Here is a 22,259-nt window from a genome sequence, read left to right as displayed (position 1 = left end):
AGCTCCAACCAGCCCAGGGATGCCAGTGCTGCCAGATCTGGGGGGCAGCTCTGTGGGCTCCCCGCTGGATCCCCAGTCCTGGGACAGAGCCCCCCTTCCCCAAGCCCCCAGGTGGCCAGCGACAGGCCCCGGGGGGAGGGAGAATGGGACGAGGGGCGTTTTTGGGGTCGGGAGGGACGTGGAGCTAGGGCTGCAGTGTGGGGCGAGGGGTGGGGGAGGGGAGCGTGGGAAGTGACACATTGTTCTGCTGCCAGAATCACCAGCTGCTTTGTAGCTGGAGCCATTTGTGGGGTGCTGAGGCGTGAAATAACTAACCGCTCTCAGGGGAGCAGGAGCAAGATCGGCCGCCTCAAGACCCCTCTCCTGTCTGCAGTGCCGCTTGCCCCCGATGCACAGCTCCGTGCCCCCCAGCTCTGCCGGTGCCCCTCACTCCCAACCCGCAGCCCCCCTCCCCCGCCCTAGGTCCCCCATCCCCAGCTCTGCCGGTGCCGATGTGACAATGTGACGCAGCAGGGAGGGGGGAGTGTTGACCTGGGAATGTGCCCTGGGGATGGGAGACCTCAGAACCTGTCACCTGAGCCAGGACGGGGAGGGGGAGGTGACAGCTCTGCCCAGGAATGTGAAGACAGGCTGCAGGAGGGAGCCTGCTGGGGGGGTTTAGTTTCAGTTTGGGGCTGGGTGAAGGTTCCAGGGCTGGGGTCTGAGCTCCCTGCCCCCCAGAAGGACTTGACTGAGGGGTCCTGGGTGTACCCCACAAGCTCTGTTTTGGACTGTGCTCCTGTTGTCCAATAAACCTTCTGTTTTACTGGCTGGCTGAGAGTCTCAGTGAATCCCGGGAAGAGGGGTGCAGGGCCTGGACTCCCCCACACTCCGTGACAACTGGTGGCAGAGGTGGGATGTACTGCACCCCGTGAACGGCGCTTCCTGCAGTAAGTGACTGGGGAACAGTAAAACGAAGGGGGATTGACGGGGACCAGGCGTGCTGAAGATTCAGAGAGAGACAGTTTCGGGGGGCGGTTAACCCCTGGGAGTGTGTGACCAAAGAGAAGGACTTTTGCAGTAACAGGGTCCCCCGGGGGATTGCAGCGAGCGGTCCCAGGGGCGGAGGAGTCTGCAGCTCGACCCTGGCAAAGAGGTGGTGACCTCAAGAAGGACTGGCACACGAGGGGTTTTTCCTGGAAACCGTGGAAAGCTGCCCGGCCTGCGAGTGGCCAGCAGGGAGATGTACGCTAAACGCCTTAAGAGCAACCTGGTGGAGCTGTGCAGGCAGAGGGGGCTGCGCATTAGGAGGTCCACCAAGGAACAGCTGATTGCCCAGTTGGAGGAGAGGGATCGCTTGGATGACCCGATCCCTGTCCCTGAGGGAAGCCGCCCGGCAGACACAGCGTGGGCCCTGGGGCCTGACCGGGCTGGGAGGGGTCAGACTGCTGCCCAGGACATCCCGAGACCCTTCCTACCTATGCCTGGGGGAGGGGTTGGGGGAAGCCCAGCGAATACCGAGGGCACCCTGACCCCGGCAGCCAGCAGGGGATCCTCCCGGCAGAGCTCCCCATCCCTGGAGCGGAGGCGGCTGGAATGGGAGAGGGAGATGAAAATGAGGGAGCTGGAGGATCATGGAAAACAACATCAACATGAGGAGAAACAACGTCAACATGAGCAGGAGGAGAAGGAGAAACAACGTCAACATGAGCAGGAAGAGAAGAAGAGGGAACGTCAGGAGAAAGAGAAATAAAGACAGCACGAACTGGAGCTGGCCAGGCTGAGGAGCAGTGGGGCCCCAGCTGTGGCGAGTGAGGGGCGACCCAAGACTGCAAAGAGCTTTGATAAGTGCTTCCTGGCCCAGTGGAAGGAAGGGGAGGACATAGATAGCTTCCTGATGGCCTTTGAGAATGCCTGCGAGATGCACAGGGTTGACCCTGCAGACAGGCTCCAGTTTCTCACCCCCTTACTGGACCCCAAAGCCGTGGAGATGTACAGCCGGATGACGGGGCGGAGGCAGGGGACTATGAACTGTTCAAACAGGCCCTGCTCCCTGAGTTTGGGCTGACCCCCGAGATGTACCGGAGAAGGTTCCGGAGTCAGCGTAAAACGCCTGAGGTCACCTACCTACAACTGGTCAACCGGATGCAGGGGTATGCCCGCAAGTGGACAGCTGCGGCCCAAGCTAAAGAGGACCTGCTGGACCTAATCGTACTGGAGCAACTGTATGAACAGTGCCCTTCCGACCTGAGGCTGTGGCTGGTGGACAAAAAGCTGGAGAACCCCCAGCACGCAGGGCAGCTGGCCGACGAGTTTGTGAACAGTCGGTCAGAGGGTAGCCGGGAGGAGTCCCAAAAGAACAGGTCCCCCCCGATGCAGAGAGAGAGTCACCATGGGGCCTACCAGCGGGGAAATAGCGAGAACCCCCTCCAAAGGGGAACGCCTGGCGTTGGGCCCCTCCGACCTGCTCGAGGGGACCAACGGGACATGAGCTGCTATCACTGTGGCCAGAGAGGCCACGTACGGACCCAGTGCCCCGGGCTCAGGGACAGACTGAGCAGACCCAACCTACCCAGGGTTAACTGGGTAGGGACTCAGCTGGACGAAGGGCAGACGACCCAGGCAAGGGGGGCCTACCAGTTTACCACCTGCTCAGGAGGGAAGAGTACCCCATGCCAGCTCCGCCAGAGGGCTGGAGGCTCTGGACTCAGGGAGCTCGGTTTACAGGGTGGGCGCGGGGCTGTCCCTCCGGAGAGAGTGCCTTGTTCCCCTGGAGGTGGATGGGAGGAAGGTCAATGGATACTGGGATACGGGCGCGGAGGTGACGCTGGCCCGGCCCGAGGTGGTGGCCCCAGATCGGGTGGTGCCCAACACCTACCTGAGCCTGACAGGAGTGGGCGGGACCCCATTTAAGGTGCCCGTGGCAAGGGTACACCTGAAATGGGGGGGCCAAGGAGGGCTTGAAGGATGTGGGGGTACACCACCATTTGCCCACTGAAGTTTTGATGGGGGGAGACCTAGAGGACTGGCCAAGCAAGCCCCAGACCGCCCTGGTTGTGACCCGTAGCCAGAGCCGGCGAGGGGCACTGCACCCTGACCTCGGGGAGGGTACCGCACCGGAGTCGCAGGACCCTACCCTGGGGGGAGGGAGTGCCCAGGAACAAGGCTCAGAGAGGCTGTGGCCTGAGACCCGGCCAGTGAGAGGGAGCCGGGCCCCATCCCTTCCCCAGCCGCTGAGTTCCAGGCCGAGTTGAGGAAAGATCCCTCCTTGCGGAAGCTCAGGGACCTGGCCGACCTCAGTGTGGGACGGACCATGAGGAGAGGCTGCCAGGAGAGGTTCCTGTGGGAGAAGGGGTTCCTGTACCGAGAATGGGCTCCCCCAGGGGAAGTGGAGTCCTGTGGGATCAGGAGGCAGCTGGTGGTCCCCCAGAAGTATCGCCGCAAGCTCCTGTACCTGGCCCATGACATCCCCCTCGCAGGGCACCAGGGAATCTGGTGCACCCGGCAGAGGTTGCTACAGAACTTTTACTGGCCCGGGGTCTTTACCACGGTCCGGCAGTATTGCCGATCCTGTGACCCCTGTCAGAGGGTGGGGAAGGCCCGGGACAAGGGGAAAGCGGCTTTGAGACCTTTGCCCATCATAGAGGAGCCTTTCCAGAAGGTGGCCATGGACATCGTGGGGCCCCTCAGCAAGACGACCCGGTCGGGGAAGAAATACATTCTGGTGGTGGTAGATTTTGCCAGCCGCTACCCCGAGGCAGTGCCCTTAGCTTCCATTGAAGCCGACACCGTGGCAGATGCGCTCCTGACCATTTTCAGCCGAGTGGGGTTCCCCAAGGAATTCTTGACAGACCAAGGCTCCAACTTCATGTCGGCCCTGCTCCGGTGCTTGTGGGAGAAATGGGGGGTCCGGCACATCTGGGCCTCAGCTTATCACCCCCAGTCCAATGGGCTGGTGGAGAGGTTCAATGGGAAGCTAAAGATGATGGTGAAAACCTTTATGAACCAGCACCCGCAGGATTGGGACAAGTACTTACCTCACCTGCTGTTCGCGTATAGGGAGGTGCCCCAGGAGTCTACCGGATTTTCGCCTTTCGAACTGTTATATGGAAGGAGGGTGAGGGGCCCCCTGGACCTGATGAGAGACGAATGGGAGGGGAAGGCCACACCCGATGGAGAGTCAGTGCTGGAGTATGTCCTGATCTTCCGAGAGAGACTGGCTGAACTCATGGGCCTGGCCAGGGAGAATCTGGCCAGAGCCCAGAAGAAGCAGAAGGCCTGGTATGACCGCACGGCGCGGGCCCGGGCCTACGCCACCGGGGATCAGGTGATGGTTCTCATCCCCGTGAGAAAGAACAAACTACAGGCCGCCTGGGAGGGCCCTTTCAAGGTCGTCAAGCAGCTCAGTGAGGTAAACTATGTGGTGGAGCTGTCGAACCGGGCACACCACCGCCGGGTGTACCATGTGAATATGATGAAGCCATATTATGCCAGGGGGAATGTGGTGTTGGCCGTGTGTGGACAGTGGGAGGAGCAGGGAGATGACCCTTTAGTAGATCGATTCCCTGGGACCAGAGCTAGTTCCCCCCTGGAAACAATTCCCCTCTCAGATCACCTAACCCCTGCCCAGCAAGCTGAGGTCAGGGGGGTGCTGCATCCGTACCGACAGCTGTTTTCCAACCAGTCTGGACACACTAATCTGACTGTCCACCGGGTGCAGATGGGGTCGCACCCACCGATAAGATGCTCCCCCTTCCGAGTCACAGGGAAAACTGCTCAGGACCTGGAAAGAGAGGTCCGGGACATGCTGGCTTTGGGGGTGATCCAGCCATCTGCCAGCCCTTGGGCCTCGCCGGTGGTGCTGGTCCCCAAAAAGGACGGGTCGGTCCGGTTCTGTGTGGACTATCGGAAGCTCAGTGCCATCACTGTATCTGATGCCTACCCCATGCCCAGGCCGGACGAGCTCCTAGACAAGCTGGGAGGAGCTCGGTACCTTACTGCCATGGACCTTACAAAGGGCTACTGGCAAGTGCCGCTGGATGCAGATGCCCGGCTGAAATCGGCCTTTATCACCCCTCTGGGGCTCTATGAGTTCCTGACCCTGGCTTTCGGCCTCAAGGGAGCGCCGGCCACCTTCCAGCGCCTAGTGGACCAGCTCCTGAGGGGGATGGAGAGTTTTGCCGTGGCGTATATTGATGACATCTGTGTCTTTAGCCAGACCTTGGAGGACCATGTGTCCCAGGTTAGACAAGTGCTGGACCAACTCCAGGGGGCTGGGCTGACTGTAAAAGCGGAGAAGTGCAAGGTGGGGATGGCGGAAGTATCTTACCTTGGCCATCGGGTGGGGAGCGGCCGCCCAAAGCCGGAACCAGCCAAGGTGGAGACTGGGATCAGAGACTGGCCCGCTCCCCACACCAAAAAGCAGGTCCAAGCCTTTATTGGGATGGCAGGATACTACCAAAGATTTGTGCCCCACTTTAGTGCCATAGCCACCCCCATCACTGAGCTATGCAAGAAGGGGAAGCCAGACAAGGTGGTCTGGACCGAGCAGTGCCAGGAGGCTTTCCGGGCGCTGAAGGAGGCTCTAGTCCGTGGCCCAGTTCTGGCAAACCCAGACTTTGACAAGCCCTTTGTGGTGTTCACCGACGCCTCCGACACGGGACTGGGGGCGGTGTTAATGCAGGAGGATGGAAAGGGGGAGAGACGCCCCATCGTGTACCTGAGCAAGAAGTTGCTACCCCGGGAGCAACACTACGCGACCATCGAGAAGGAGTGCCTGGCCATGGTGTGGGCCCTCAAGAAACTAGAGCCCTATCTCTTTGGGCGACATTTCACCGTCTACACCGACCACTCTCCCCTGACCTGGCTGCCCCAGATGAAAGGAGCCAACGCCAAACTCCTGAGATGGAGCCTGCTCCTGCAGGATTAGGACATGGACGTGGTCCACGTGAAGGGAAGGGCCAACCTGATAGCGGATGCGCTGTCCCGGAGAGGGGGCCCCGAACTTCCCCAGGTCACTGGTCACAGCGACCCAGCTCAGTTCAGTCTCGAAGGGGGGAGAGATGTGACGCAGCGGGGGGGGGGGGGTGTTGACCTGGAAATGTGCCCTGGGGATGGGAGACCTGAGAGCCTGTCACCTGAGCCAGGAGGGGGAGGGGGAGGTGACACCTCTGCCCAGGATTGAGAAGACAGGCTGAGAAGGGAGCCTGCTGGGTGGGTTTGGATTCATTTCGGGGCTGGGTGGAGGAACGCAGGGAACCCCAGGGCTGGGGTCTAAGCTCCCTGATCCCCCAGAAGGACTTGACTGAGGGGTCCTGGGTGTACCCCACAAGCTCTGTTTTGGGCTGTGTTCCTGTTGTCCAATAAACCTTCTGTTTTACTGGCTGGCTGAGAGTCTCAGTGAATCCCAGGAAGAGGGGTGCAGTGCCTGGACTCCCCCACACTCTGTGACAGCCCCTCACTCCCGACCCGCAGCCCCTGATAGCCCAGCCCTGGGGCCCCCATCCCCAGCTCTGCCGGTGCCCCCACTCCCGACCCGCAGCCCCTGCGAGCCCAGCCCTGGGGCCCCGAGCTCTGCTGGTGCCCTTCAATCCCAACCTGCCCCCCATATCCCAGCCATAGGCCCCCTCCCGCCCAGCTCTGCCCCTCAGTCCTGACCAGCAGTCACCCCCAAACTGTTCCAGCTTTGGGCACCTCTGTGGAATCCAGGCTTGGGGTGATGTCCCAGGGCCACCAGTTCCCACACTTGCCAAGTCTCCTTTCCCTTTCTCCTGTGGCAGGCCCAGGCACCTGGGCAGTCAGGAGGACCCCAGCCAGGCTGGCGAGGTGGCAGCAGGTGCACTGGACTCACTCCATTGCTACCTAGCAGCAGAGCTGGGTGGAGCCAGGACCCCCAAAGGCGAGGGCAGCCCCTCCCGGTTCCCAGCCCTGCTCTGGGCCCAGCGAGGCAGGGGGGCGAGGAGCCGGGCCGCCTTGTTCCGGCCAGGTGTCCCATGGGCTGCTGGAACGGGGGTGGCCTTTGCACTGACCTCCTTGGGTCTCAGTCTCTTCACAGGCTCCCAGAAGCCCTTCCCCGGCCTGCCCCCGGAGACCAGCCCTGCGGCTCCGTCCCTGGAGCTGGACCGGTGCCTGGCCAGGCACTGCCACCATGGACCCCGCTCCCCCAGCCAGAGCCGTGCGGAGCTGCAGGCCTGCCGGAAGCTGGGCATCGCCTGCGCCATCTGCTTTGTCTTCATGATCGGCGAGGTCGTCGGTAAGGTGGCAGCGGGGCCCCAGCCCGGCTTGTTCCTGGCCCTGCTCAGCCCGTGCTGCAGGACGTCCTGCTCTGCACGTTGCTCAAGTGCTGGCTGCCAGGCGCCCCCCAGATCTCTGGGGGCCAGGAGCCCGGTGGGGGCCCAGCGCTCACTGGTGCAGGCCCTGGGCCCTCAGCTCCGCGGGATGGGGCAGCTCCCCTCCCCCACTGCCAGAGTCCCCACCTTCCTGGGAGTCACCTGGCTGGATCCCCCCGCCATGGCAGGCTCCTTGGCAGCGCAAGGGGACGCTGTGTCAGGGCCCAGCGCTCTGTGGAAGGAGCCAGCCCCTGGCAGGCCGGGGCTGCCTGGCGCTGTGGGGGGGCCCTGCTGGGAGCTGGCGCTGAGCTGGCTAATCTCTGCTGCAGGCGGGTACCTGGCGCACAGCCTGGCCATCATGACTGATGCTGCCCATCTGCTAGCGGACGTGGGCAGCATGGTGGTCAGCCTGTTCTCCCTGTGGGTCTCCGCCAAGCCGCCCACCAAGTCCATGAGCTTCGGCTGGCACCGCTCAGGTAAGGGCCCTGCCGGGACTCGCTGCCCCCGCCCAGCCCCACAGACCTCCACCCCAACTCCCTGCCATGCCGGGGCCCGGGCTGGGGAGACCTGGGTGCTTATTTCACTGAGCCCGGGCAGCCCAGCAGGGCAGGGCCCAGCCTGTGTGTGTGGGAGTGCCCGTGGGGAGCTGGGGGGTGCAGAGCCTTCACCCCCAGGCCACAGGCAGACCCTCACCGCTGGCCACCTTGGTGCAACGCATTACCCATGGTGCCTTGCCCCAAACAGGCTTCACGGACCCCCAGGGTCTGTGCTGTGCCCCGGCTAAGCGCCCCGTCCTTGTGCCAGACCCCCAGGGGGTCCCGCTCTCCCTCCGGGGGTCAGCCACGTGGCCTCACCGCCTCCAATCCAGAGCCCCTGAGCTCCAGCCCCCTGCCTCAGCCCATAGCTCTGCCCAGCAAGTCCCGCCGAGCCAGACGCCCGGGAGAGACGCGGCCGCTCTGCAGGGCCCCCTGCGCCCGCCAGTGCCTGCAGAGACGCCAGGCAGCCTTTCCCCGAGCCGGTCTCGGCCCCCTGGGCGCGGCGTGGGGGGCCCTCGGCTTGCCCAGAGAAGTCGGGGTTAAGTCCCTGCTGGCCGACGCCAGGGCCCCTGTCAGTCTGTCTGTCAGTCCCAGCAGGTGAGAGCTGCCGTGTCTCTGGTGAGCCCAGCTCTGGTCCCGACTCCTGTCACCTCTGCTCCATGGCCCTTCTCCTGCAGTGCCCTGCTGAGTTCCCAGCTCCGCAATCGGGCCCTCCCGTAGCCAGGTCACTGCTCCAGGCCTTCGGGTCCCACAGTCTGTCTAGAGCCTCTCTGATGGGCTGGTTCTAGCCAGGCCGAACAACCCCCGGGGCTGGCCCTAGGCTGCCCTGTGGCACCCCGTCTCCTCCCCTTGGCACCGTGTGCACTGCAGTGCCAGGCACGGAGGGAAACTGAGGCATACGCGGGCCCCACACAGACATTGCCAGCGTCCCTGCAGCAATGGGCACCAGAGGCAGGTCTTTAACCCTTTCCTCCCTGAGGGGCATGGATGGGTCCCAGCTGGGCTGCCCCCGGCCGCTCCCCTCCGCCCCACAGCTGCGGGCGGCGCTGACTGCTGCCCCATGCCTGCAGAGACGCTGGGTGCCCTGGCCTCGGTGCTGTCCATCTGGGTCGTGACCGGAGTCCTGGTGTACCTGGCCTCAGCCCGCATCATCAGCAACGACTACGAGATCGACGCACGCGTCATGCTGGCCACCTCCACCTGCGCTGTGGGCATCAACGTCATGTACGTGGGCTCCCTGCCCCCCAGATCCCTGCCCGCGCCCCCCAACCCCAGATCCCTGCCTCCTAGATCCCAGCCCCCCATATCCCTGCCTGCCATTCCCCCCATCCCCCTGGATCCCTGTCCCCCAGATCCCTGCCCCCTGGATTCCCAGCCCCCTGGATCCCTGCCTGCTGCCCCCGCACCTCCAGCCCCCAGCCCCCTGGATCCCATCCCCCTTGATCCCTGCCCACTGCCCCCCAACCCCCAGATTCCTGCCCTCCGGATCCCTGCCTGCCCCCCCTCAACCCCAGATCACTGCCTCCCGGATCCCAGCCCCCCATGTCCCTGCCTGCCGTCCCCCCATCCCCAGATCTCAGCCCCCCAGATCCCAGCCCTCTGCCCCCTGGTTCCCTACCCACTGCCCCCCCCAGATCCCAGCCCCCCAGATCCATGCAGCGACCATGTGCTCGGCTGCCCCAGTGGGTGTGGCTCTGTGCTCAGCTGGGTTCCCTTGGGCACTACAGGGCCGGCCGTGCCAGTGGGTGGGTTGGTTCTAGCCCGGACGCTCCAGGCAGCTCTGTCTCAAATCCCCACCTGATGGGCTAGAGCCTAGGGAGAAAAATCACACCCTCCCCGGGCATGATGCCACGGGGATCGGGCCAGTGCCATAGGGCGCTCATAAACACAAACACCCACATTTCTCACCCAGCCCAGCTGCTTAGCCCCCGCTCACACCTCCTGCTGCTTCAGGTAGAATAAACAAACAAACTTATTAACTATAAAGATCAATTTTAAGTGATTATAAATCAAAGCACAACAAGTCAGATCTGGTCAAATGAAACAAAAGCAAAATGCATTCTAAGCTGATCTTAACACTTTCCGTGCCCTTACAAACTTAGATGCTTCTCACCGCAGGCTGGCTGGTTGCCCCTCAGCCAGGCTCTCCCCTTTGATCAGCGCTTCAGTCGCTTGGTGTCTGTAGATGTAGGTGAAAGCGAGAGAGAGCATGGCAAACGTCTCTCCCTTTTATCATGTCCTTTCTTCCCTCTTGGCTTTGCCCCCCTCACCTTCAAAGTCAGGTGAGCATTACCTCGTCGCAGTCCCAAACTGACCAAGGGAAGGGGGGGTGACTCCCTCGAGAGTCCAACAGATCCTTTATTGCTGCCTAGGCCAGTGTGATGCCTCATGGCATCGTGAGCCTTCCGAAGACACCCGACATGACAAACTTTGCATTGGATCCCACACAATCATTTTACAAGGATGAACATGGGGGGTGCTGGGTGTTTCCCCGAAGTACAGAGCATCCCTGCCCCCCAATCACAGCCCCCTCACTTCTCCCATTCCTGCCTGTGCCCAGCCCCTGATCACAGCCCCCCAGACCTCTCCCATTCCTGCTTCTGCCCACCCCTCCCATCCACACCCCTCCACCTGGCCTGTTCCTTCTCTGCCCAGCCCCGCAGTCAATGCCCATCCACCTTGCCCATTCCCCCGTGCCTGCCCTGGTGATGCCACACATCTGGCCTGGGGTAGGGAGCGGGCGGGCGGAGGGGCTCTGGGATCTGTTGGTGCCGCGGCCCCCGGGGCTCTGTGTCCGCTTGCGGTTGGCTCAGGCTCCCCACTTCCCTCCAGCATGGCCTACATCCTGCACCAGTCGGTCACGGGCCACAGCCACGCCCGGGGCTATGAGAAGATGGAGGAGAGTCCTGGCTGCGCACCCCCTGGAAGCCCCCTGCCCGGCAGCACCAGCGTGCGTGCCGCCTTCGTACATGTGGTGGGGGACCTGCTGCAAAGTCTCGGGGTGCTGACGGCTGCCACCATCATCTACGTGGAGGTACGACGTGAACAACCTCAGGCCTACTTCTACTGCGTCCCTCCCTGCGCCGCCTGGCATCCCGCTAACCGCGTCCCTCCCACCGCTGCCTTCCCTCTCCTGCCCCCACTAACCGCATCTCTTTCTTCGCTGCCTCGCGCCCCCGTTAACCGCGTCCCTCCCTCCGCTGCCTTCCCTCTCCTGTCCCCGTAACCGCATCTCTTTCTTCGCTGCCTCGCGCCCCCGTTAACCGCATCTCTCCCTCCGCTGCCTTCCCTCTCCTGCCCCCGTAACCGCATCTCTCCCTTCGCTGCCTCGCGCCCCCGGTTAACCGCGTCCCTCCCTCCGCTGCCTTCCCTCTCCTGCCCCCGTAACCGCATCTCTCCCTCTGCTGCCTCGCGCCCCCGGTTAACCGCGTCCCTCCCTCCGCTGCCTTCCCTCTCCTGCCCCCGTAACCGCATCTCTCCCTTCGCTGCCTCGCGCCCCCGTTAACCACGTCCCTCCCTCCGCTGCCTTCCCTCTCCTGCCCCCGTAACCGCATCTCTCCCTCTGCTGCCTCGCGCCCCCGCTAACCACGTCCCTCCCTCCGCTGCCTTCCCTCTCCTGTCCCCGTAACCGCATCTCTTCCTTCGCTGCCTCGCGCCCCCGTTAACCGCGTCCCTCCCTCCGCTGCCTTCCCTCTCCTGTCCCCGTAACCGCATCTCTCCCTCTGCTGCCTCGCGCCCCCGTTAACCGCGTCCCTCCCTCCGCTGCCTTCCCTCTCCTGTCCCCGTAACCGCATCTCTCCCTTCGCTGCCTCGCGCCCCCGTTAACCGCGTCCCTCCCTCCGCTGCCTTCCCTCTCCTGTCCCCGTAACCGCATCTCTCCCTTCGCTGCCTCGCGCCCCCGTTAACCGCGTCCCTCCCTCCGCTGCCTTCCCTCTCCTGCCCCCGTAACCGCATCTCTCCCTTCGCTGCCTCTCGCCCCCGTTAACCGCGTCCCTCCCTCCGCTGCCTTCCCTCTCCTGCCCCCGTAACCGCATCTCTCCCTCTGCTGCCTCGCGCCCCCGGTTAACCGCGTCCCTCCCTCCGCTGCCTTCCCTCTCCTGTCCCCGTAACCGCATCTCTCCCTTCGCTGCCTCGCACCCCCGTTAACCGCGTCCCTCCCTCCGCTGCCTTCCCTCTCCTGTCCCCGTAACCGCATCTCTTCCTTCGCTGCCTCGCGCCCCCGTTAACCGCGTCCCTCCCTCCGCTGCCTTCCCTCTCCTGTCCCCGTAACCGCATCTCTCCCTCTGCTGCCTCGCGCCCCCGTTAACCGCGTCCCTCCCTCCGCTGCCTTCCCTCTCCTGTCCCCGTAACCGCATCTCTCCCTTCGCTGCCTCGCGCCCCCGTTAACCGCGTCCCTCCCTCCGCTGCCTTCCCTCTCCTGCCCCCGTAACCGCATCTCTTTCTTCGCTGCCTCGCGCCCCCGCTAACCACGTCCCTCCCTCCGCTGCCTTCCCTCTCCTGTCCCCGTAACCGCATCTCTCCCTTCGCTGCCTCGCGCCCCCGTTAACCGCGTCCCTCCCTCCGCTGCCTTCCCTCTCCTGCCCCCGTAACCGCATCTCTCCCTTCGCTGCCTCTCGCCCCCGTTAACCGCGTCCCTCCCTCCGCTGCCTTCCCTCTCCTGCCCCCGTAACCGCATCTCTCCCTCTGCTGCCTCGCGCCCCCGGTTAACCGCGTCCCTCCCTCCGCTGCCTTCCCTCTCCTGCCCCCGTAACCGCATCTCTTCCTTCGCTGCCTCGCGCCCCCGCTAACCACGTCCCTCCCTCCGCTGCCTTCCCTCTCCTGTCCCCGTAACCGCATCTCTCCCTCTGCTGCCTCGCGCCCCCGCTAACCACGTCCCTCCCTCCGCTGCCTTCCCTCTCCTGTCCCCGTAACCGCATCTCTCCCTTCGCTGCCTCGCGCCCCCGTTAACCGCGTCCCTCCCTCCGCTGCCTTCCCTCTCCTGCCCCTACTAACCGCATCTCTTCCTTCGCTGCCTCGCGCCCCCGTTAACCGCGTCCCTCCCTCCGCTGCCTTCCCTCTCCTGCCCCCGTAACCGCATCTCTCCCTCTGCTGCCTCGCGCCCCCGCTAACCACGTCCCTCCCTCCGCTGCCTTCCCTCTCCTGTCCCCGTAACCGCATCTCTTCCTTCGCTGCCTCGCGCCCCCGTTAACCGCGTCCCTCCCTCCGCTGCCTTCCCTCTCCTGCCCCCGTAACCGCATCTCTCCCTCTGCTGCCTCGCGCCCCCGCTAACCACGTCCCTCCCTCCGCTGCCTTCCCTCTCCTGTCCCCGTAACCGCATCTCTCCCTTCGCTGCCTCGCGCCCCCGTTAACCGCGTCCCTCCCTCCGCTGCCTTCCCTCTCCTGCCCCCGTAACCGCATCTCTCCCTCTGCTGCCTCGCGCCCCCGCTAACCACGTCCCTCCCTCCGCTGCCTTCCCTCTCCTGTCCCCGTAACCGCATCTCTTCCTTCGCTGCCTCGCGCCCCCGTTAACCGCGTCCCTCCCTCCGCTGCCTTCCCTCTCCTGCCCCCGTAACCGCATCTCTCCCTCTGCTGCCTCGCGCCCCCGCTAACCACGTCCCTCCCTCCGCTGCCTTCCCTCTCCTGTCCCCGTAACCGCATCTCTTCCTTCGCTGCCTCGCGCCCCCGTTAACCGCGTCCCTCCCTCCGCTGCCTTCCCTCTCCTGCCCCCGTAACCGCATCTCTCCCTCTGCTGCCTCGCACCCCCGCTAAGCACGTCCCTCCCTCCGCTGCCTTCCCTCTCCTGCCCCCGTAACCGCATCTCTCCCTTCGCTGCCTCGCGCCCCCGTTAACCGCGTCCCTCCCTCCGCTGCCTTCCCTCTCCTGCCCCCGTAACCGCATCTCTTTCTTCGCTGCCTCGCGCCCCCGCTAACCACGTCCCTCCCTCCGCTGCCTTCCCTCTCCTGTCCCCGTAACCGCATCTCTCCCTTCGCTGCCTCGCGCCCCCATTAACCGCGTCCCTCCCTCCGCTGCCTTCCCTCTCCTGCCCCCGTAACCGCATCTCTCCCTCTGCTGCCTCGCGCCCCCGCTAACCACGTCCCTCCCTCCGCTGCCTTCCCTCTCCTGCCCCCGTAACCGCATCTCTCCCTCTGCTGCCTCGCGCCCCCGCTAACCACGTCCCTCCCTCCGCTGCCTTCCCTCTCCTGCCCCCGTAACCGCATCTCTCCCTTCGCTGCCTCTCGCCCCCGTTAACCGCGTCCCTCCCTCCGCTGCCTTCCCTCTCCTGCCCCCGTAACCGCATCTCTTTCTTCGCTGCCTCGCGCCCCCGCTAACCACGTCCCTCCCTCCGCTGCCTTCCCTCTCCTGTCCCCGTAACCGCATCTCTCCCTCTGCTGCCTCGCGCCCCCGCTAAGCACGTCCCTCCCTCCGCTGCCTTCCCTCTCCTGTCCCCGTAACCGCATCTCTCCCTCTGCTGCCTCGCGCCCCCGCTAACCACGTCCCTCCCTCCGCTGCCTTCCCTCTCCTGTCCCCGTAACCGCATCTCTTCCTTCGCTGCCTCGCGCCCCCGTTAACCGCGTCCCTCCCTCCGCTGCCTTCCCTCTCCTGTCCCCGTAACCGCATCTCTCCCTCTGCTGCCTCGCGCCTCCGCTAACCACGTCCCTCCCTCCGCTGCCTTCCCTCTCCTGTCCCCGTAACCGCATCTCTCCCTCTGCTGCCTCGCGCCCCCGTTAACCGCGTCCCTCCCTCCGCTGCCTTCCCTCTCCTGTCCCCGTAACCGCATCTCTCCCTCTGCTGCCTCGCGCCTCCGCTAACCACGTCCCTCCCTCCGCTGCCTTCCCTCTCCTGTCCCCGTAACCGCATCTCTTCCTTCGCTGCCTCACGCCCCCGTAACCGCATCTCTCCCTCTGCTGCCTCTCGCCCCCGCTAACCAGGTCCCTCCCTCCGCTGCCTTCCCTCTCCTGTCCCCGTAACCGCATCTCTTCCTTCGCTGCCTCACGCCCCCGTAACCGCATCCCTCCCTCCGCTGCCTTCCCTCTCCTGTCCCCGTAACCGCATCTCTCCCTTCGCTGCCTCGCGCCCCCGTTAACCGCGTCCCTCCCTCCGCTGCCTTCCCTCTCCTGCCCCCGTAACCGCATCTCTCCCTCTGCTGCCTCGCGCCTCCGCTAACCACGTCCCTCCCTCCGCTGCCTTCCCTCTCCTGTCCCCGTAACCGCATCTCTCCCTTCGCTGCCTCGCGCCCCCGTTAACCGCGTCCCTCCCTCCGCTGCCTTCCCTCTCCTGCCCCCGTAACCGCATCTCTCCCTCTGCTGCCTCGCGCCTCCGCTAACCACGTCCCTCCCTCCGCTGCCTTCCCTCTCCTGTCCCCGTAACCGCATCTCTCCCTTCGCTGCCTCACGCCCCCGTTAACCGCGTCCCTCCCTCCGCTGCCTTCCCTCTCCTGCCCCCGTAACCGCATCTCTTCCTTCGCTGCCTCGCGCCCCCGTTAACCGTGTCCCTCCCTCCGCTGCCTTCCCTCTCCTGCCCCCGTAACCGCATCTCTCCCTTTGCTGCCTTCCCTCTCCTGCCCCCGTAACCGCATCTCTTCCTTCGCTGCCTCGCGCCCCCGGTTAACCGCGTCCCTCCCTCTGCTGCCTTCCCTCTCCTGCCCCCGTAACCGCATCTCTCCCTTCGCTGCCTCGCGCCCCCGTTAACCGCGTCCCTCCCTCCGCTGCCTTCCCTCTCCTGCACCCACTAACCGCATCTCTCCCTTTGCTGCCTCGCGCCCCCGCTAAGCGCGTCCCTCCCTCCTCTGCCTTCCCTCTCCTGCCCCTGTAACCTCATCTCTTCCTTTGCTGCCTCGCGCCCCCGGTTAACCGCGTCCCTCCCTCCGCTGCCTTCCCTCTCCTGCCCCCGTAACCGCATCTCTTCCTTTGCTGCCTTCCCTCTCCTGCCCCCGTAACCGCATCTCTTCCTTCGCTGCCTCGCGCCCCCGCTAAGCGCGTCCCTCCCTCCGCTGCCTTCCCTCTCCTGCCCCCGTAACCGCATCTCTCCCTCTGCTGCCTCGCACCCCCGTTAACCGTGTCCCTCCCTCCGCTGCCTTCCCTCTCCTGGCCCCGTAACCGCATCTCTCCCTCTGCTGCCTCGCGCCCCCGTTAACCGCGTCCCTCCCTCCGCTGCCTTCCCTCTCCTGCCCCCGTAACCGCATCTCTCCCTTTGCTGCCTCGCTCCCCCGTTAACCGCGTCCCTCCCTCCGCTGCCTTCCCTCTCCTGCCCCTACTAACCGCGTCCCTCCCTCTGCTGCCTTCCCTCTCCTGCCCCCGTAACCGCATCTCTTCCTTCGCTGCCTCGCGCCCCCGTTAACTGCGTCCCTCCCTCCGCTGCCTTCCCTCTCCTGCCCCCACTAACCGCATCTCTCCCTCTGCTGCCTTCCCTCTCCTGCCCCCGTAACCGCATCTCTTTCTTCGCTGCCTCGCGCCCCCGTTAACCATGTCCCTCCCTCCGCTGCCTTCCCTCTCCTGCCCCCGTAACCGCATCTCTTTCTTCGCTGCCTTGCGCCCCCGTTAACCGCGTCCCTCCCTCCGCTACCTTCCCTCTCCTGCCCCCACTAATCGCGTCCCTCCCTTCGCTGCCTCGCGCCCCCGCTAACCACGTCCCTCCCTCCGCTGCCTTCCCTCTCCTGCCCCCGTAACTCCGTCCCTCCCTGCGCCACCTGGCGTCCCCTGCCTCGCATCCCCGCTAACCGCGTCCCTCCCTCCCCTGCCTCGCGCCCCCGCTAACCGCAGCCTTCCCTCTCCTGCCCCTCTTCCCAGGTCCCTCCCTCAGTGGGGCCACCTACCCCTCCTGCGTGGGCCCACTTCGCACAGACACTTGTGTGCCCTGCTCAGTGGCCCGAGGCTCTGGCCAGCCCCTGTCTCTAGCCATGCCCTGCCCTGAGCTCCTGGAGTGGGAGCTGCTCTGTCCCAGGTGGCAGCAGGCCAGTGACCCTGCACTGCACCTTGGAAGGATGGTGCCTCTGGCAGGACACGAAGGAGAGTGTCACCTCAGGACAAATCGCTTAGAGCAGGGCAGTCACAGCCCCAGGCTGGTGTTTCTCCACCTCTAAGGCACCGAACCAGCCAGCCAGGGAGGACTTTGGTCTCACCCTGCTGGCTAACCACAAGTCTGTGACGGAGCAGGGAGTGGGGAGTTTTGACCTGGGAATGTTGCGTGGGAGGTTTACTGGGACTGTCTGCATTGGTGCTGGATGGTGCTGGGATAGCAGGGGGTGACTTCACTTGAGGGATGATACCTGAGCCTCTCACCTGAGCCCAGGAGACGGTTGGGGCCAATAAGTCACACAAGCAATTCCCTTAGACACTCAGTTTCCCAGTATCTCCACCAATGCCCCTCGTTAAGGGGATAAATGGTGATGGAAACCAATACCCCAGTAAAAGGAAAAAGGTTCCCTCGATCCCAAAGGACCAAGCCCTGGACCCAGGTCAATATACAAGTCAGATCTTACCCACAAATCACACTGCTGCCAATCCTTTAGAATCTAAAATCTAAAGGTTTATTCATAAAAGAGAGAGACGGGAGCTAGAACGGGTTCAATGGAATCAATGACACACAGCGATGGCCAAGTGCTTGGCTCAGGCTTGCAGCCGTGATGGAATAAACGGCAGGTTCAAATCCAGTCTCTGGAGAACATCCCCAGCTGGGAGGGGTCTGTCAGTCCTCGGTTCAGAGCTTCAGGGTAGCCAAGTCCCTCCAGAGGTCAGAAGCAGGACTGAAGACCAGATGGAGGAGCTGCAGCAGCTTTTTACAGTCTCGTGCCATGTGGTCTTTCTTTCTGTGTCCCAAGGACAAGCTGCCCATCCCATGGCCTGGAAACACCTCAGAGTTCAGTCCCTAGGCAGGGCCCTGCCTACCTGGCTGAGTCCCCAGGCGCGTCTGTCTTCTCTCAGAGGGTCAGTTGTGTCCCTGATGGTCCTTAATGGGCCGTCCAGCAGGCTAGGCAGAGCTGAGGCCAGCGTGTCTGGGGTGTCCCCCGGAAGCAGAGCACAAGTTTGAACTACAGGCAGGACAGAGCCAATATTCGTAACTTCCACTACAAAATGATACCCACATCCAGACGGCACAATCCTAACCAGCCAACCATCACCTCGTCTGAGACACCTCATTTGACCCCCTTTATACAAGATTTGGTGCCACGACAGGACCTTGGTTGCAACAATGATCTATACGGTCCCAGTTCATGTCAATAACGTCATACACCTCCTGCCTGTCCCAGGGCTCTCTGGGGCTGGGTGCTGCCCGTGAGCTGTGGGGAGATAGGACCTGCCCAGGGGAAATAGACTGAGATCCCCACAGGCCCCCTCGCTGGGACCCTGGTGCTCAGCCCCAAGGAAGAGCCATATGCCAGCTCCCTATGCTGGGCTCTGCCCTCTGCTGCCTCGTTCCCTCTGTGCGCCCCCCCACCCAGCTTGAGGGGACAGTGGGGCTGGGCCAGGGACTCCTGGGTTCCACTCCTAGGTCTGACCCCTCACTGGGTGGGGCTGGGAGGTCGTGCGGCTCTGGGGATTCGCTGGCTGCCCAGGTGTAACCCCAACCATGCCCCTTGCAGCCCCGGTACAAGATCGCAGACCCCGTCAGCACCTTCCTCTTCTCCGTCTTCGTGCTGGGCTCCACCATCACCATCCTCAGGGACGTCTTCCGGGTCCTCATGGAAGGTGAGCTGGGAGGGGGCACAGCGGGTATGGTGTCAGGGGGGCTCACGGGGCTGGGGGCAGAGGCTGCTGCTGCTGGGCAAGGGGAGCAGGCAGGGCCAGGGTCAGGCTGAGGGACAGGGGTCATGGGGCAGGGGAGGCTGGATGCAGAGCCAGGGGACGGGCAGAGCTGGGGAGCAGGGGCAGACTGGGGGGCGGGGCAGTGGGGCTGGGGGCCAGGGCAGGGTTGCTTGGCAAAGGGTCTCACTGAAAAGGGAACGGGGAGCTGGGCAGATTCTCTGTTGTGAAAACCAGAATTACTCTGAGCTACGGCAGCCACAACCCACCCCGACAGATCATCCCAAACCCCCCTCTGACCTCCCCACAACCCGCCCCTCTGCTCCCCAGAACCCCCCAACAGATCACCCCAAACCCCCCCAACAGATCGTCCCAAACCCCCCTCTGACCTCCCCACAACCCGCCCCTCTGCTCCCCAGAACCCCCCAACAGATCACCCCAAACCCCCCCAACAGATCGTCCCAAACCCCCCTCTGACCTCCCCACAACCCGCCCCTCTGCTCCCCAGAACCCCCCCGACAGATCACCCCAACCCCCCCCAACAGATCGTCCCAAACCCCCCTCTGACCTCCCCACAACCCGCCCCTCTCCTCCCCAGAACCCCCCCGACAGATCACCCCAAACCCCCCCAACAGATCGTCCCAAACCCCCCTCTGACCTTCCCACAACACCCCCTCTGACCTCCCCACAACCCCCCCTGACCTATCCACAACCTGCCCCTCTGCTCCCCACAACCCCCCCGACAGATCACCCCAAACCCCCCTCTGACCTCCCCACAACCCTCCCCTCTGCTCCCCACAACCCCCCTGACAGATCACCCCAACCCCCCAACCTCCTCACAACCCGCCCCTCTGCTCCCCAGAACCCCCCCGACAGATCACCCCAAACCCCCCCAACAGATCGTCCCAAACCCCCCTCTGACCTCCCCACAACCCGCCCCTCTGCTCCCCAGAACCCCCCCGACAGATCACCCCAACCCCCCCCAACAGATCGTCCCAAACCCCCCTCTGACCTCCCCACAACCCGCCCCTCTGCTCCCCAGAACCCCCCCGACAGATCACCCCAACCCCCCCCAACAGATCGTCCCAAACCCCCCTCTGACCTCCCCACAACCCGCCCCTCTGCTCCCCAGAACCCCCCCGACAGATCACCCCAAACCCCCCCAACAGATAGTCCCAAACCCCCCTCTGACCTTCCCACAACACCCCCTCTGACCTCCCCACAACCCCCCCTGACCTATCCACAACCTGCCCCTCTGCTCCCCACAACCCCCCTGACAGATCACCCCAAACCCCCCTCTGACCTCCCCACAACCCTCCCCTCTGCTCCCCACAACCCCCCTGACAGATCACCCAAACCCCCCTCTGACCTCCCCACAACCCTCCCCTCTGCTCCCCACAACCCCCCTGACAGATCACCCAAACCCCCCTCTGACCTCCCCACAACCCTCCCCTCTGCTCCCCACAACCCCCCCCACAGATCACCCCAAACCCCCTTCTGACCTCCCAACAACCCGCCCCTCTGCTCCCCACAACCCCCCTGACAGATCACCCAAACCCCCCTCTGACCTCCCCACAACCCTCCCCTCTGCTCCCCACAACCCCCCTGACAGATCACCCAAACCCCCCTCTGACCTCCCCACAACCCTCCCCTCTGCTCCCCACAACCCCCCCCACAGATCACCCCAAACCCCCTTCTGACCTCCCAACAACCCGCCCCTCTGCTCCCCACAACACCCCCGACAGATCGTCCCAAGCCATCACCCCTCTGAGTCCCTGCTGGGTGGCAAAGCAAAGTATGAGAGAAATTGAGGCACACGTAGCATTTATAAAAAATAGTACAGAAAATTCCCCCTTTGTACAAATATCTCTTTCCCCGTCACGACTGAACTGAGCAGGGTCCCTTTAACCAACATCCTGGGGAAGTTTGAACCCACAATTTGTTGGGGAAGAGTCAACATGGTTTTTGTAAAGGGAAATCGGGCCTCACCAATCTGCTAGAATTCTGTAAGGGGGGAAACTAGCATGTGGCCAAGGGGGATCCAGTGGACATAGTGCACTTAGATTTCCAGAAAGCCGTTGACAAGGTCCCTCACCACAGGCTCGTAAGCTGTCATGGGATAAGAGGGAGGTCCTCTCATGGGTCAGTAACTGGTTAAAAGACCAGAAACAAAGGGGAGGAATAAATGGTCAGTTTTCAGAATGGAAAGGGGTAAATAGCAGTGTCCCCCAGGGGTCTGGACAGGGCCCAGTCCTATTCTACGTATTCATAAATGATCTGGAGAAAGGGGTAAACAGTGAGGTGGCCAAATTTGCAAATGATACAAAACTACTCAAGATAGTTCACTCTTTGTAGTCTGCTTTGGAGTTACAAAGGGATCTCACTAAACTGGGCGACTGGGCAACAAAATGGCAGATGAAATTCACTGTTTATAAATGCAAAGTAATGCACAGTGGAAAACATAATCCCAACTCTACATATAAAATGATGGCGTCTAAATTAGCTGTTACCACTCAAGAAAGAGATCTTGGAGTCATCGTGGATAGTTCTCTGAAGACGTCCACGCAGTGTGCAGTGGCCGTCAAAAAAGCAAACGGGATGTTAGGAATCATCAGAGAATAAGAGGGAGAATATCTTATTGCCCTTATATAAATCCATGGTACGCCCACATCTTGAATACTGCATACAGATGTGGTCCCCTCATCTCAAAAAATATAGACTGGTGTCAGAAAAGGTTCCGAGAAGGGCAACTAAAATGATTAGGGGTTTGGAACGGGTCCCATATGAGGAGAGATTAAAGAGGCCAGGACTTTTCATCTTTGAAAAGAGGAAACTAAGGGGGGATAGGATAGAGGTCTATAAAGTCATGAGTGGGGTGGAGAAAGTGAATAAGGAAAAGTTATTTACTTGTTCCCATAATATAAGAACTAGGGGCCACCAAATGAAATTAATGGGTAGCAGGTTTAAAACAAATAAAAGGAAGTTCTTCTTCACTCAGCGCACAGTCAACCTGTGGAACTCCTTGCCTGAGGAGGTTGTGAAGACTAGGACTATAACAGGGTTTAAAAGAGAACTGGATAAATTAACGGAGGTTAAGTCCATTAATGGCTATTAGCCAGGATGGGTAAGGAATGGTGTCCCTAGCCTCTGTTTGTCCGAGGGTGGAGATGGATGGCAGGAGAGAGAACCTGTTCGGTTCACTCCCTCTGGGGTACCGGGCGCTGGCCGCTGTCGGCCGACAGGACACGGGGCCGGACGGACCCTTGGTCTGACCCCCTCTGGCCACTCTGATGTGGGCTCAGACAGGGACGAGAAGAAAAATCTTCACATCGTGTTTTTTATTTCCCTCTTCCAGCCTGCCAAGGGTGGGCTGAGGCTGCTGCACGTCTCCAGGGGCTCAGGGGGCACTTAACAAAGCTTGGCTAATGGTGGCCTGCTTGCCGTTTGAGCACCCTCCTGAGTGGGTGTGGGGCGGGGTAGGACTGTCTCTGTGGCTGGTGTCACGTGGGCAGAACGAACATCACCAGGGAGAGTAATACAGCATGTCACGGAGTAAACCCCTCACCGCCTCCTCAGTCCGAGGACTGGTCTGGGTGCCAGCTACGAGTTTGTCAAGTTCTTAGCTATGCCTGCAGTCGTGGCACCGGGTCTACCAGCATCGGCCTCCAGCAGCTTTACCCTTTGCTGGGTCCTCTCTC

At 62.7% G+C, this 22,259-nt stretch overlaps 1 protein-coding gene across 2 annotated transcripts in view; it reads left to right on the top strand.

Annotated features, from left to right (window-relative positions):
* SLC30A3 (solute carrier family 30 member 3) overlaps positions 1-22,259 on the top strand; it is a 36,902-nt gene that overhangs the window by 7,147 nt on the left and 7,496 nt on the right. Inside the window, exons 2-7 of one of the 2 annotated variants that reach the window (XM_077812240.1) lie at positions 7,023-7,231; positions 7,637-7,783; positions 8,914-9,067; positions 10,676-10,877; positions 18,402-18,507; positions 21,917-22,083. In XM_077812240.1, coding sequence (XP_077668366.1) covers positions 7,023-7,231; positions 7,637-7,783; positions 8,914-9,067; positions 10,676-10,877; positions 18,402-18,507; positions 21,917-21,987 — 889 coding nt within the window. In that variant the 3' untranslated portion in view covers positions 21,988-22,083. Of the gene's footprint in view, positions 1-7,022; positions 7,232-7,636; positions 7,784-8,913; positions 9,068-10,675; positions 10,878-18,401; positions 18,508-21,916; positions 22,084-22,259 lie in introns of those variants that run through there. The other variant, XM_077812239.1, reaches the window with a different exon arrangement.

Source organism: Eretmochelys imbricata, chromosome 3, assembly GCF_965152235.1.
Source record: "Eretmochelys imbricata isolate rEreImb1 chromosome 3, rEreImb1.hap1, whole genome shotgun sequence".
NCBI lineage: Eukaryota > Metazoa > Chordata > Testudines > Cheloniidae > Eretmochelys > Eretmochelys imbricata.
The sequence above is the reverse complement of the archived record's forward strand: the minus strand, read 5'-3'. Positions and strand labels throughout refer to the sequence as shown.